The sequence below is a fragment of the Nomascus leucogenys genome, chromosome 7b, assembly GCF_006542625.1.
Source record: "Nomascus leucogenys isolate Asia chromosome 7b, Asia_NLE_v1, whole genome shotgun sequence".
Classification (NCBI taxonomy): domain Eukaryota; kingdom Metazoa; phylum Chordata; class Mammalia; order Primates; family Hylobatidae; genus Nomascus; species Nomascus leucogenys.
In genome coordinates this window covers 36,357,965-36,374,651 of record NC_044387.1, presented here as the reverse complement: position 1 = coordinate 36,374,651, position 16,687 = coordinate 36,357,965, and the positions used below count along the sequence as shown (strand labels likewise).

Below are 16,687 nucleotides of genomic sequence, written 5' to 3'. Positions count from 1 at the left end.
CAGGTTTCCTATTCCAGGTACTATACCCTATTAAGAATATAAAAGTTCCCAGAGCATCAGTGCTTGCCATGAAGAAGGCACTCCGTAACATCCAGCTGAATCTAGAAGTAAAATTCAAATTCAAGCAGAGAAGGCATAGAGAAAGATGACTTACGACACATGTTCAAATGAAATCCTTTACCTCCAGGTCATAAAAGGACCACACACTGTTCTCTTAGGGTAAAAACACTATTTCTAAGGACTCAGGGAACAAAGATTCTTAAGGATAGTGTCCATAAAAAAAAAACTAGATAAATTCCAACATATCTATGTTTCTCTGAAAACAGGTCACATTTTATAAGTCTAAAGCAATGTACTGAAAAGAAGTATAATAAATGTGTTAGAGAAAAAGTCATCCCCAGAGTTGCTAGATTTAGCAAATAAAAAAGACAACCTGCTAAAAATGAGTTTCAGAAAAATAATGAATAAGTTTTCAGTATAAGTAGTATCTGAAATTCAAGATGAACTGGGTGTCCTGTATTTGATCTGGCCACTCCGGTCATTCTATATAGCTTTTCCTAACTGAAATTGTTGGTGGATAGGCAACAAAGAGAAGGCAGGTTCTATGCAGCATACTAGTAAGTTCCAGGCTATCAAATCGCTCATTTTATCATTGAGAGCGCACAAAGGACTACCACACTGTAATCCTGTGTATGATAATTGAATCTGTTGAAAGCACTTGGATTCATAATTTGCAGTAAAACTAGAGCATAAAATATCTCCTTAAATCAAGTTCATTCATTTTGCTCTAAACACCATCCCACATAATGTATTTCCTAGGGACAAAACAAACTGCAATCTACTTATAAAAGGGAGATTTATTAATTGACAAAAATTCTTGGGATTACAAAGCATTGAGAGGCTGCACTTTCAGTCATGAGTTCTGGGTTATAATCTTAGCATTTGTTACTAATAGGATGTGTGACTAGCACTAAGCAATTTTCTTCCCCTGAGTTTCCATTTTAACCCTGATAAAACAAGAAAAATAGCACCAGTTCCGGCCTTTTATGAAGTGTAAGGTGCTGACTGTCTTTACCAGAGTATAAAGTCAGGAATATCAGACTAACAATTAGGTGATAATTCTAGTTCCAGCTGCAACACTACATGGATCTCATGCTGAAACAATTACAACTTCTCTGGAGTTCATTTTCACTGGAGTTTGAGATCTTCAGTGGTAAAAACGGGCTGCTGTATTAACAGGCTATTAAGACTCCCCACCACAGCTTGCGGTATGAATAGGACAAGAAGTGGTCCTTGGGTCCATCAGCTTAACTTCTTTTTGCCCTTCAACTTCCTCATTTTTAAATAGGGGAAAAGTCTTCTGGCTCCTTTACTCACTGCACAGGGTTGATGTGTGAGTCAAATTAGAAAATGCACATGGAAGCATTTCAAAATCTCTTCAACATATCTAAGAATTTGCTATCTCTTAGACCCTTAGTACTCATTCCAATGGAGACAAAGGGCTGGGTTAAGGAGCAATGGCTGTTATTTCCTCAAAAAGGTCAGCCAAGAGAATCAGAAAAAGGATGACAGTAAAAAGGTTGTTTTTGGTGATACAAGCCCACAGGTTGAGGGGCCCTAACTGGGTTTGGATATAGGCCAGCAACATGCACCATGAACACTCAAAGTCCTTGGCCAAAGCAAATACTTTAGAATGGCATTCTTGACCGAATCCTACTAAGTTTAAAAAAAAAAAAAGAAAAAAAAAGAGAACAGTTTAAATTACATCATAGCCATCTGAGCAAAAACAACAAAACAGAAACAAATTCCATTGAAGTATCTGTACTAATAATCTGTACTCTCTACTTTCATGTATTAAGTGTATCTTTGCTAACTGCCCTGCAAACCTGGAAGCAATCAGAAGAAAGCCTAGTTGCCCTCTTGAAGTCTTTCAGTTGATCTAACTTTTACAAAGCTATTAATGAAAGACAACACTTCAAAGAAAGCCACAGCCATTGAAAATACAATGAACACTGAAGCCAATAATTTATAGTCAATGATAAGAGCCTGAGTTTTACATCACATCCATATCTTCCCCTCTTCTCACCAAAATCTTTTATTATCCTCCAATCACTTATTTCCTACATATTTTATTACACAAAAAATTCTTACCCATAAATGAGTTGTATTACATACCCTTTTAACAAAAGTGAATTTAGTTTTGCTTTTAAACTTTTACAATACATCCTGAGATATTTAGAAACCCTGGTGGGCACCCCAAAATCACTGTTGGAAGTTATTCCTTTCAGATAACACTAATGTCAATACAACCTGTTGTTTCAAACTTGCATATTCCACAGATGATACTTAAGGCTCACGAAGATATCCTTTTCCATACTCAGCAAGCAAAGAACCCCAAAATTCATATTAATTAGATGGTAGGAAATAAAACCAAATGGAAGTTGACTAAAACCTTTTATGAGCTCTTGTCATAAATGTGACTCAAATCTTACTCTCAAAACTTTTTACACAATGAATCAAATCAGAAGTTTATTATCCAGATATTCTACTTTACAGAAGACTCTTGCAGCTCAAAGTGCTTATAAAATAATGATTTAATATAAAAATCAGTGTCATTAAGCATAATGTTTAACACATTTTGATTTCATGAATGAAGCTAACAGCACTGCACCCATCAAGAGGATGATGTTATTGTGTGAGTGGAGCACCCAGCAAAACTAATGAGCATGTGCACTACCCTGGTTCCAGCAGCTGCTGCAGGAAAAGGCGAAACTTGACAGACATTTTGTGTCTTTAGTAATACAAAGGGATGAACAAATTCATTCGTGAATGATTAAAAAAAAAAAAGGAATTCTGGAGGTTAGGAAGCTTAGAAGGTGAATGGTTATCAACTTTTACAATAGTTTTAACAAAGAGTTTATTTTATCAAAATTACACACGGCAAAAATAAAATGCTATTTCATTTTACACATACTATGTGCTCATATTTTGTAACTAAATGAAAAGTGTGGCACTCTTAAAATGATGGACTCAATTAAGTTAATGATTAAATTAAATAGTGCCAAGTTAGTACTGTAATACATTTTTATGGATATTTAAATAGATTTGTATTGCATATCGGGTACACTTCATCTCATAGTCTCTAAAAAGTTCATAAATTGATTAATAATATTCATTGAAAAAAATTAAACGTAACTGTATGGCATATAATCTGGGAAGAATCAAAACCTTCCCCCCTTTCCAATTTATCGCTTCCACTCAAGATTATTATAAACCTATCACAAGATAGAAAACTACAACTTATGTTTTGGGTTTTTAGAAATTTTCCACTAATCTACACAAGTCACGGCTTCTTCCAAATGCCCTCTATCTAGAAGTATTAAATAGGACTACAAAACTTGTTGACAGGATGGAGGGATGCAAGCCCTGGAACTGCATTTCAAATATAATTAGCTAAAGGGATACACACACACACACACACACACACACACGTGTTTGTGTCCAAAGGGTCTCGCTGTGGCAATAACTTTACTTTCTACCAAAGTGGAACTGCTCACTCATGTGACAAAATGAATCTTGAAAAAGACAGAAAGGCTTTAAAATACATATTCAATATTCCAGATGTCTTGAAATGGAAAATTAATTAAAATATTTTATAAGGTTTATAGAATATTTCTTGGCTTCTAGAAAAGTAAGAAGAAAACTAGAAAAGTAAAAGAGAAGAAAAATTGACAAGGCAAAGTAAACTTTTGATATAAACATAATAACCCTCACGAGTTAAAAATATAACTAGATGAAACCTACTCGTACAGCAACTAGTTTAATACGTTTTGCACTCTGGCCTAAAATAATGTATCAAAGGATAAAAATCCTTTGAAAATATACTGTACTAGGGTATTTGTGTTCTAATGCTAAAAAGATAATTATAATGGCCTAGTACTGAAATTTTCAACCACTCTATTTTAAAATGTCATTTGAGATTTCCCAATTTTTATACTCTGAAATTATATATGGAAACTAAACTCACTTGGGCAAAGTCTTTAGGCACATCATTAAATATGTGCTTCCACAGAAAGAGGCCGTAGAAGAAAACGTTAACCTCTTCCTGAGTTAGAAACCTCATGACATTAAATCTATGAGCCTTTGCTTTGCTTGCATTAATACTGACACTGACCTTCAGTATAGCACAGTGGTTAAGGGCCCTAGATGAGACAGACTTAGGCTTTAACCCCAGAATCACCTCTTTCTAAGAATATGACCTTAGGTACATTATTTACTCTCTTCGTAAAATGGAGATCATGATAAACGTAAAGGAAATCATGCTGGAGTCAGATACACAGTGTTTCATTCATGATAGTTATTGTTTTTAAGTTAACTGAATATTAAGTGGAGCATATTTTTTAAACTAAGTTTTTGGTTTTTTTAAATAAAGAAAAATTATTTAATGGATTTATACAGCAGAATAAGTAGATGTCGGCTCTTGCTTCTTCCTAAGCCCCTAATTTAAAAGCAATAACTTCTCTACAGAAGCATTTTATATTAAAATAAAAGAGAGAAAGAGGGTTGTTTTCATGTATTTTTTCAAATTACAACTTAAAAAATGGACTCCTCAGACTAATATCTACACTTACATATAACACAATTTTCTGAATTTTATATTAAGATTAGGTGATAAACATTTAACTGACAAAAATAAATGCAAGAATATAATTTGGTTTTTTCAGTACTACTTAGAGGCTTTTTTTGGTCAAAAAATAAGTTATAGATTTGGGGACTATTTTTTCCCAAAATATAAAAGTTAAAACTGTTTGACAACAAATGTAAAAAAAATACAATAATTACCTATGATGAACACCATAGCAATGTTTCATAATTAATTCTAAACTGGAGCACAGTTTTAATATCTGATAAAACAATGCTTTAACACTCTGCTATAGGTAATTTATGGATTAAATTGGCTGTTTTAGTTCTTATCCAGGGGTACTTACTTGGATAAATCCTAAAAGTAGGGTGACACCAATCCTTGGACCTCAAAAATGTCCATATAGCAAGTCCATTGAGCAGTAACTTTTGGGGGAGATTTGCAGGGTGTATTTTTGTGTTTATAAGTCAGCTACTAAAATGCCATCCTCTTTTCTCTTTTCAATGCCTTTTTCATTAGTCATGTGAATTAATCACTAATACCGGCACTGCAAAGAGTATACTAAATTTTCTGACTGGAAAGTATGATTGATAACTTATATAGAAATCTGCTAAAATTATCTGTAGGGAAAACACAAAATAACTCACATAAAAAGTCATGTTGGCTACTTTTCCTGCTCTTGGATCCTTATTTTATACAGTTTTAGTTATGTTGTTTGCATAATTTGACCTGGATCCACTACTCGAATTTGGAAAAATACTTAAAATAATGAAACTATTCAATCTGAGAAATCGATACTCAGCTCTCCTGGTGAGAATAAAGAACTCTTACAGCTGAAAGAGATTTTTAAGCTCACTTATGAATCTCTCCGCCTTGAGTCTTCACCCTCTTTCACCTCCCCTCTTCAAGTTTGAGGTTCATTAACTTGAGCGAGTCACAAAGTTAGCTAATAGCAAAGCTGGAAACAAAATCTGGGGGTCTGGGCTCCCATTCCAGTTCCCTTTCCAGTACCTTACATAATCCCATAAAAGCTTCTGTTCAAACCTTAATAAAATTCATCTAAAAAATGAAAATGACATTGAAAGTCTATGAAATCACTATGCTGTCAGAACTTAATTCCCATCTACCAGGATAAGCAAATGCCTATCAAAGTTTGTGATTATATTTAAGGCACTGATGATACTCAAGGTAAAATGGTAAACTACTGAAAATCACCACTAAAAAGATAAGGAAACATGCATTATTTCCTTTAATTTTCTTAAGAACACTATGAGGTAAATGACATTATCTCCATTTTACAGAGAGAGTAAATAATGCACCTAAAGTCTTCCTCTTAGAAAAGTAGGTCTGGGGTTGAAGCCTAAGGCTGTCCTATCTAGGGTCCTTCACCATAAACAGAAATCAATTTCAAAGGGTTCACAACAGTGGCTCCTAATCAAGTAGTGGTGCCAACCCTTGAGGGGTATTTGGAAATGTATGGGAATGGATTTTCCATCACGTGGATGGGGGTGGCCCTGGCATTTACTGTCTGGAGTTCAGGGATATTAAATGTCCTGCTATGCACTAGACGGCCTCTAACAACAAAAAAGCGTCACCACCAAATGCCAACATCTTCTTTTGAGAAGCAATGGTTTAGATGATTAAGAGATTAACAGATTATTATTAAACAAAATGGGAGAGTTTGGACACCTCTAAGTGATATCCTCCAATAACCTCCACTCTGATGTTGCAGTGAGTAGTTTGCTTGGGTCTGGCATGGTAAGGAAATGAAGAGTCTGCCCAAAGTTACTTAGTATTTCTAAGTTTGCTCCAGCTATGAAAACATCTGAGAAGCTTAAAATGCAGAATTGCTTCATATGATTTTACCTTCAAATTTGACTGAGAATTGGAAGGTACAAAATATTTTGTAATTTTCTGTGCATTCATAACACATGGTATAAAAGAAGTTGCTTAAAGGAAAACCTACCACTTCTGAAAGAAAACATAATAACTCAAATCTATGCACTAAACATGTAAATCAGTTGGCTTTGCAGTTTAGATATGGGAGAGACTGGACTACAATGGCATTTATCTGAGGTTTGAGAGCCCTCAGAATTCAAAACAAGTATGTTTTGAAGATCTTTACTTTGTTCTATAAAATGTTCTAATTTTATATTTTCACAATAATCATAATCAAAACAAAAGAAAGTGAAAGAAATTGCTTTCAATTACTGGGATGACCATCTTATTACCAACTACTGCCCTGCAATTTTAGTTCTAAGGTTTATATTTGTGTTAATGAGAAAATAAAAGAGGTAAATTTAATATGCATCTATGCCTTCATAGCAAGTAAAAAATGAAAGCTGGTATGCTGTGCTAGAGGAATAAAAGTTTCATGATTGTTCAGAGACACCCAGTGGGAGAAGTGAAATCATTATAGGCCAAATTGTAGCAAAGGCCAGCTGACCTACCATACTGTTTTTCAGGTAGTTAAAACCATATTTACTTTGCAAGAGTGGTTTAAAAAATGCTGTAAATCTGCATTTGGCTGTGGTTTTATCATTTTGTTCGTAATTAACTGAGAATGTATTTTGGCATTACAGTTGCATAAATGTTGTAACTATGATTAAATTATACCTGCTTTTATTTATTCTACTTCTAAGAATTCCACACTTCACTAACATTAAAATAAAAGGAAGTCAACACTAGGTATGGTAGATATCTAGAACTTCTGGGTCTGCCCACATCACTTTCTTTTGGGAATGTACCCTCCCCAATGACATATCACCTTATGGGCTATCTGCCCCAACAAAACAGTCAAACAACCCTACTCTCCTGAATACAATGATGGGTTCAGAGTTGGGATGTGACCCAGGTAAGACCAGGGTAATCTGGGGAAGACTGATATGGATAAGAAGGCACCTCTCTAATAACAGAAGTTTAAGACCCACATACAGTTAACAAGTAGAAACTCTCAGCACATGAAGGAAGCATGCAAGAAAATAAAGCCAACACAGCACAGGGCCAAAAGATACATGGATAGATGAATACATGAACAAATGGATACATGGATAGATAAATAGATGCAAGGAAGGGCAGGTAAACACAGTAGACAGATGAAAAGATAAATAGAGATAGGTAGATACATAGATAGATAGACAGACAGATAGTTAGACAGACACAGAGACAGACAGAATTTTGGCAAGATTATTTGATTAGCTAAATTCACAGCTAACCCAATCCTGCAAGCAATTAAAATTATGTGAGTCAATTCTGTATGGGTTCAAGTTGAGTTTCTGTCACTTGCAACCAAAAGCTTTCTAATATATTATAATTCAAAAAGAATGTCTTTCTTTAACAGGAGTACATTACTTAAGTTTGAAAAATGAGATTGGCTGGGTGCGGTGGCTCACGCCTGTAATCCCAGCACTTTGGGAGGCCGAGGCGGGCAGATCACCAGGTCGGGAGATGGAGACCATCCTGGCCAACAAGGTGAAACTTCGTCTCTAATAAAAAAAAATACAAAAAATTAGCCGGGCATGGTGGTGGGCGCCTGTAGTCCCAGCTACTCGGGAGGCTGAGGCAAGAGAATGGCGTGAACTCAGAGGTGGAGCTTACAGTGAGCCGAGATCGTGCCACTGCACTCCAGCCTGGGCGACAGAGCAAGACTCCGTCTCAAAAAAAAAAGAAAAATGAGATTATATGATCCCTACTAACTCTAAATTTCAGTGATCCTGTGTGTGTGTGTTTTAATTATTTCATCAGCTCAGAAGGTCAGGGTCTTTTCTCTTTGTATATTTTCAGTATAGGTACTCAACTAAAAGTAGAGAAGATAATTCTTATTTTTTATAATTATCACTATGAATATGATATCAAATGGTGATCCTTTCTCTCCCGATTTTAGGTAAAATACACTTATTCAGAGAAGATAATTTGCAAAAAGTTTATCTTACTTTATAATTCAGAATCAAGGGAAACGTCTCCCCTCTCCTGAAGATTAAAAAAGCTAACAATGGCACATAAAACATTTAAAAGCATTTTCATTGCAAACTAAAAACCAGAGAAAATATATCTTTAAAAGCTTTAAAGGCCAGGTGCGGTGGCTCACGCCTGTAATCCCAGCACTTTGGGAGCCCAAGGTGGGTGGATCACAAGGTCAGGAGATCAAGACCATCCTGGCTAACACGGTGAAACCCCGTCTCTACTAAAAATATAAAAAATTAGCTAGGTGTGGTGGTGGGCGCCTGTCGTCCCACCTACTCGGAGTCTGAGGCAGGAGAATGGCGTGAACTCGGCTTGCAGTGAGCCAGGATTGCGCCACTGCACTCCAGCCTGGGTGACAGAGCAAGACTCCGTCTCAAAAAAAAAAAAAACAAAAACAAAAACAAAAAGAAAAAAAAGCTTTAAAACATTTTTAGAATATTTATCAAAATGATTCTTACAAACTTAACACTCAGTTTGCTTTAGCTTTACCTACCTTAAACATTTGGTTGGCAACAAATATAAATTCCTACCACTCAGAGAAAATGAATTAAGCACTTACATTGCAAAAAAAAAAAAGTAATTTAAAATGAGAATATCAAGTCAGTAAATAAGATTACAGAGCTAAATATCAAATGAATGACTCATACGGAAAGACTTTCTTCAATTTTTATTCCTAGGTATGTGGCTCACAGGCACTTTTCCCTGAGAACCTGGTATAACAGATATTTCCAAGCCACATTCACCAGCTGTAATAGTGGCCAACGAAATCTACGTCTATGCAGCTAAACTAATTTCATAGGAAGTCCTGCAAAGTCAGTAACTAGTCTGCATCCTAAATTCACAAATTAGTCATTTTTCAACCCTTCACTATCAATCAACTCACTGATTTATTTAATTGTCCTACAGTCCTTACTAAAGGTTTTTTATCCTAGGAAGAGGTTTTTATCCCACAATTGGCTGTGGGAACAAAGAACAAATATAGCTTGACACAGCAATTATAGGTTTAACTTCTAAGTTAATTTGTATTTTCAAATCTAGAGGAAGGGGTGCCTCAAAGTAGGACACACTCTCTATAATCAGTTAAGGGTGAAGCTACAAGCTTTACCTATACAACCTGAACAGAATTCCAAATATTTCAAAATAAATGATACTTGAGGCCAGAGTCAAATCATTTATTTAAGCAGAATAATTTAAAAAGGAAATTTTGTTGCTAGCATAATCAAAATACTAAAAATTTCCTCATCTTGAGGTGCTGAGGACATAAACGTGTGAAAATATTGACAATTTCTACAGATCATCAGATGACAGACTGAAAAAAAGCTACTGAATGATACCACAAGCCTATTTAAGTTTGTGTTATACTAAGCAAATTGATTTATTTAAAGATATCCATCTACACTAATTGCCACTGCATTAATTCTACCGCATTTTTAGGAATCATGTAGTTTAGGCTCTAACATGGGTCTGAATTTGAAACTTTGAAAACACTACAGATAGAAGAGCAATGAGAAATATTATTTCAGGGGCTCCTGTGGATTTCTCCAGGCAGGAAGAATGCAATCTAGAAGAGTGCTTCAAGGACACTAAAAGGCAGCTTAGAGCTAGTTATATGGACCCTGGTTATGAACAACATAAGAAAAAAAGGCCATTATTGCACCAGAATTACCATTATAAAAATACTATAAACAATATCAAAGTTAGACTGGGTCAATGCCCAGAGGGTTTTATTATCATCAACACTAACAACTGCCTCACAAAATATGCTTAACAATTCATTTGTCTGAAAATTGTGGAAAGTTTATATTCCTATATAATTATAGAAACAATAATTTTAAAAAATACATAGCAATATTTATATACATCATCTGATTGTATTGTAAATACCGTGCAATAAAAATGCTACAGCTTTTAGAAGTGAGAGAAAAATTACAAGGAAAAAAAATGAAAGACGGAATTCCAAACACAGGACCAGGAATCTCAATTAATTCAGCACAGCTTTGCAGTGTCAAATAAAGTCTATCATAGAAAGCTATATGGGAGTGTAAAACTTCTGTTTCTGGACTTTGATCCAAGCTGTCATAAAAACTTGCCCTCACTTACTATCTCTTATTTCCAGTATATGCCAAATATTCTCAAGCTTTTGCCTGTACAAAACAAAGCAATAAAGTCAATCATGTCATCCTTACAATATAAATGACCTAAAACATCACCCACAATCACAGAGCTGATTAGTAATTAATGAAAGGTAACTTTATTCTAATATACTGTCAAGAATAACAACAGCTGTTGAGCCGCATTAGCACCAGGAAAGCTTCAGCTGTAAAGGCATATGCATTAAAGCCCTCAATTAACACAGTAGCTGAGGCCTTTAGGACTGCAAATTGTCTACAATAGTGACCTGGGAGTTTTCCAGATGTGATTTATTGGCCTCAAATTAATTTTTATGCCAACAGACTATGTTCTGAATCATTCAGTTGACACCTTCAAATGGACATAAACAGGTTGTGACAACTAAAAAGCTCCAAGCTATAGCTTTTTTTTTTTTTTTTTTGAGATGGAGTCTCACTCTGTTGCCCAGGCTGAAGTGTAGTGGCGCGATCTTGGCTCACTGCAACCTCTGCCTCCCGGGGTCAAGCGATTCTCCTTAGTAGCTGGGATTACAGGCGCGCGCCATGCCTAGCTAATTTTTGTATTTTTAGTAGAGACGGGGTTTCACCATGTTGGTCAGTCAGGCTGGTCTTGAACTCCTGACCTCGTGATCTGCCCGCCTCGGTCTCCCAAAGTGCTGGGATTACAGGCATGAGCCAACGTGCCCGGCCCAGCCTATAGCTTTTAATAAGATGCGTAGCTCTCTACTTGAAGACAGTGATAGTAAACAATGTAATATAATGGCATAAATGCTTTCAAGGTCAACCCAAATTCACAGGTGTTTGAGAATTTAGGAATGCCAGAACCTTGATGTTCAATAACTACCATTGAGTGTAGATCATTTAGTCTGAGAAAAGGATGGAAAATCATGTATGAACATCGAATGACAACAATTAAATAATGCAGAAATTGTTTTTATCAGCAAGCCTGATTACTGGTGCAGATGGACAATCTGGGTGAATATAAATATATTTTAAATCTTAAAACATGCCGCATGCATCTACAGAACTATTTTGTTTCATGGGTTTCCTGAATCACATACAATATTCATTTTACACTTACAAAGTGTAAAAAGAGGGGAAAAGCAAAGTAATGTGAGCTCCTACTTAAAAAAAAAAAAAATCCTTAGCTGTAAAGTTAAAACGTATGCAATAAGTTTTTACCAGAATAATGTGAACCACACTGGGGTTAGTGGTTTGCATTTTTATAATCAACAAATGTTCATCCTCTTATTCACATTTTAAGTCTCCTGTTAATGCCACCAAATATAAAACCAAATTGGAATATTGTTTCATGAAAGACCTCTGGCTACGCACAAATTCTTAGGTTATATTCTTTACTCTGACAACTCTCAGCACTTTATTATAACTCTTAAAATTGAGGACCTGCACTATTAAATATTTTACACTTTCATTTTCCAACTTACATTCAACATAACTTCTTAAGAATATGTATACACACATATATATATATATCACAGAAAGTGTTCAGCCTGTTGCCAACATCAACTGTAATTTAAAAACCCTAACCGAAAATTTTTTAAAAGTTTTTTTAGAGCCTCAGATGATCTAAATTTTACAGTGAGCATGGTAAATTTGAGAAATAGGATTTTGATCCTATGCTGCTTGGGAGAAAAAGTAATGGGAAAACAAATGTAACTCAGCCTTTTCAATTTATTTTCCAATAAAATCTTGCTACACTTTCAAAGTGTTGGTAGGTTCTGAAAGTGTAGTGTTCTTATCTATGACTAGTCAAAAACGACCAACAAGCCATCCCTAGTTTACATCTTTAAAAGAAAAATAGGGAACGAAGAAAGGACATTTATGCTGATTTATTAAACAATAACTTTTTTTCTTTAAACTGTTTATAATTTGCCTAAAGAACAGGTCCAATACACACTTTTAAAAATCGGCCTGGTTCTCTGGCCCCCTGATCATTCTATGCGCTGTAACGCAAGGAGAGCAGAAGGCTGGGAATGCGCAGAGTGAAAGGAAAGTGGGTGCAGACGGCCTCAGAGGAGCAGGTGACCCCTGAAAACTGTTGGTCCACAGCAACAGATCATTCTAGACCTCCATGGCCTTAGGGTCTCAAGCTAAACTCGCAAAAAAGTGCCCTTTCAGGGCTATCCTCTGGGCGCTCAAGATTTAAGATTTTGAAGGAAGAAGGTGAAAGCGGGGGAAGACGATTTTAAAAGAAGGGCTGGGTTATTAAATAGAAAAGATTAATCCCGGAGCCTTCCACTCTGTCAAAAAAACCCTGAAAGTGACTAAATTGACACCAACTCTGGATGTTCCTTAGGAAAAAAACAAAACAAAACAAAACAAAAACAAGATTAAAAAGGGCCCAATTTAAGACCTTCATTAATACATCTGCAAGAGAGCAAAGAATAACAACAACTAAAGTTACACAGTCAATTTTCAATGATACATCGTCCCACTGGTGCCACCGGGGCGCCACCAACCAGCACCCGAGACCCGCCGCGCCCCCGGAAAAAGTGGGAAGGGAGACAGGGGGATGCTGAAGGAAGTACCTTGTTTTGTCTCCAAAGGGCAACATAGCAAACGTGGGAAGTTCGTTTTCGAACTCCGCCGATCCTGGACTCCAGGAGGCTCCGTAGGGGCAACAACGTGCGCAGGTGAGGTGAGGTGAGGTCGGCGACTCGGAGCCAGCTCCCTCACGGCCCCGGCCTCCGCGCCGCCGCCCGTCGCCTCCCGCTCGCCCGGCGCTGCGCCGCCCCCTGGCGGGGAGCGACCGGCAGAGCCACGGCCGCGCGCCGGCGGGTGGGACCCGGGCGTCGAACCCGAGCGGGTTCCTCGACCATCACCGCCTGGCGTGTGTCACCCTCCCGGCCAAGACGGCCAGCACCCGCTGCCCGACGGCCGCTGCCCAGAGAAGGCGGCAGCGGGGCACGGACTCTTTCTGCAAAGGGGAGCGTCCTGGAGTCCGCGCACCCCGACTATGCATCAACTCCTCAGGCTTCGGGGCACCCGCCCGCCAAGCACTCTCCGCTCCACTCTTCCTGTCCCTCTGCTCCCAGTCTCAATTCCTCCCCAACTCTCCTGCGAGCGTTTCCCACGAGCGCCCCGACTGCCCGCTGCGCAGCCGCCTCCAAAAGGACAGGCTCCCTCCTCCCCGCCCTCCGCAAGGGCCGCCCCGGCGCTTGGCTCTGGACCAGAAAGAACTGGCCTCTGGGGTCTCCACTGCCCCTTGGGGTGCGCTCCGGGCGGCGCCTCCCCTGCGCCCTTTGTGTGCACGCCGCAAACCCCTCTGCAGAGCTCTACTTTTGGCGGCGCAGCCTTCGGCGGAAAAGCGAGTGAAAGGCGCGCGGGACAAGCAGGGGACTGGAAAGGGGGAAAAGGCGACCGCACTCACTTTGGGAAGGTTCCGTCATGTTGCCTTTGGGCTTTCCCGTGGTCTTGTCCCTAACCCCAGCTTCCCCGCCCAGCCAGGGCCAGGGCGAAGGGGGACGGGGGAGGAGCGGAGCCATCAAGACCGACTTGGAAATGGTGCTTCCGGAGCTGCAGGGAAGGGGCTCAGAAACTGTTTGGGTTTTGCTGATTGGATTTTGGGGAACCAGAGGGCTAGAAAGGGGCTAGGGGAAGGCCCGTGAGCACGGATGTATGAAAATAATCATGTTCCCGGGGAATACCAAGAGAGGCGGGGGTGAGGGTGGGAGGTCGGCAAGTACATTTTTGTATTTGAACTTTGTGAGCAAGTTGTATCAAATCCGACGCTTGAGTTTTTCGACTGTGCTCGCTTAGAGTTGAGGTTTCTACCTCGTAACAGGACCGAGGACCTACTCCAAAAGCAAAGGGCCTGGGAACAGGGGTGAACGAAGGGCACAATTCAACAGGGGAGAGAAATCAGCCCCGGGTCACACTCCATGCCCCAGCCGGGTCTTCCGTGGGTCCTCTTCTTACCTGGTGGCTTTTCTAACAAAGTAAGAGAAAGTAAAGTCCCAGTGATCGTCCAGCCATGCTTCGACCGAGTCCTGATCCCTCTGCTGCTGCTTCTGCTGCTGGGGTTGCTGCTGCTGTCGCTGCCGCCCGAAGCTGGGGCCGGCCCGCTCCATGGTTGGCACCGCGCGCCTCGGAGGCTCTCTGGTACTGCTTTTCCACCCCAGCTGGGGTCCCTCCCTCAGAAGAACAGGACTCGGCCTCGAGACCCTCCCCCTTCGTCCTGCTCCAGTCGGGCCGGCTCTCGGCAAAGCGGCCGGAGCGCCAGGCCAGCCTCCTGCCCCGCCCCGCCCCGCGCGGTTCTCCGGGCGCCCAGGTGTGGTGGGCGGGGCCAGGCGCAGCGGCCACGCCCCCGCCCCGGGGTCCGGCAGTGTTCGGCTCTCGCAGGCCCTTGAGTCCCCTAGTTCCCAGGAGGCGGCTGCGGCGGCGGCGGCGGCGGCGCCCGGCGAGCTCTCCGGAAGCCAAGTGGCTGCGGCTGGATGGAGGCCACGCGGCCGCTGGGGTGCGCTGTATGCTGAGCCGGCTTCTGGGGAGCGCGCTAGGTGACTGGGTGTGTTCTCAGAGTGCCCCAGGGAGGGAAGGTCGCGATGTGGGAAGTTTTGCCCGACAGTAAGAGATGGTGAGACCCTGGGCCCTTTTCCTGGGGCCTGGGAGTACAATGACCTTCCCGCCTAGCTTTTCCCTAGCCCTACGCTTGGGTCTGGGAGGAGCGGGACCGACCTCCTTCGGAGCCCAGCCCGCTCAGTGACTTAAAGCGCTCCAGCCACGGACCACCGCGGGTGGAGAGAGCTGGGGCGTGTGCTAGCAAGACAGATTTGCAGGTGTAGGTGGGTAACTTGCAACAAAGCCATACCCGTGCTTAATGTTAATGATAACAGCAATAATTATAACAAGTGTCTTTAACCATTGCCTCAAACTTCCCTTTTGCATAACTGGAAAAAAGATTTTCTTGGAAAAGAAAAGGCAAAGAAATAATTTCCAATGCTTTGTGCATGAAGTTAGAAAACAAGGGCACCTCTGTACAATTAGGTTAATCCGAGAGCACTGGCGCAACCCAGGTGCAGTCGAGGGCAACCAGTTAGGCCAATTTTAAATTAATGCATCATTTTAATTAAATTGGAATTAACAATCCCTCAAAAGTATCCATTAAAAATGGCCCAGCCTTTTTGTCCAATCCCTATCTTGCTTCTTTAAAAAAGGAGTTGGTGTCATCCTTTGCTTTGTCTGCATCCCCATCTTCCTGTCATGCATTGGCAGTTTTAATATGGCATTTTGCAATGACCTATATTTTATGGTAGAATTAAATCTGGAATTATGGGTTGCACAATGTGTGAATGACACCATTAGCAGTGATATACAAAAAAAAATGAGTTAGCTTATATACTTCTAACAAACTTCCTTCAAACTACTCTTAGCAAGAATGTAAGGCATTATTCACTACATAGAAACACATCATTAAATTGATAATCTGAGAACTTTTAAAAGTATCTTCTAGTCCTCCAATGCAATGGTTTATCCTTCCTTCATTGAGTGACGTTTTGCGACTTCAGTTTTTCTGAAACTTTACTGCTGTACGCAGGTAGCCACAACCAAGGAAAAGCAATCAAAGCAGTAGAGTATGAACTAATGTGTGATAAATTATATTGGATTTAGAAATGAGAATTCTCTCCTAATGTGTTACTATGATAGTGATTATAGTGCTCATGGAATACAGTCATGCGTCACTAAACAACAGGATACATTCTGAGAAATGCATCCTTAGGCAATTTCATCCTTCTCTGAACATCACAGTGTAGTAACACAAAATAGATGGCTCAGCCTACTACACACCTAGGCTATTGCTCCTAGACCACAAATCTGTACAGCATATTACTGTCCTGAATACTGTAGGCAATTGTAATGCAATGATATTTGTGTGTCTAAACATATCTAAACATAGAAAAGGTACAGTAAAAATATAGTATTATCTTATGGGACT

At 39.7% G+C, this 16,687-nt stretch overlaps 1 protein-coding gene across 2 annotated transcripts in view; it reads right to left on the bottom strand.

Annotated features, from left to right (window-relative positions):
• Positions 1 to 14,974, bottom strand: part of PDE5A (phosphodiesterase 5A) — a 140,073-nt gene extending 125,099 nt beyond the window's left edge. Inside the window, exon 1 of one of the 2 annotated variants that reach the window (XM_003271321.3) lies at positions 14,674 to 14,974. In XM_003271321.3, the coding sequence (XP_003271369.1) occupies positions 14,674 to 14,825 (152 nt within the window). In that variant the 5' untranslated portion in view covers positions 14,826 to 14,974. Of the gene's footprint in view, positions 1 to 13,283; positions 13,872 to 14,673 lie in introns of those variants that run through there. The other variant, XM_003271322.3, reaches the window with a different exon arrangement.
• Positions 14,975 to 16,687: the final 1,713 nt, after the last annotated feature.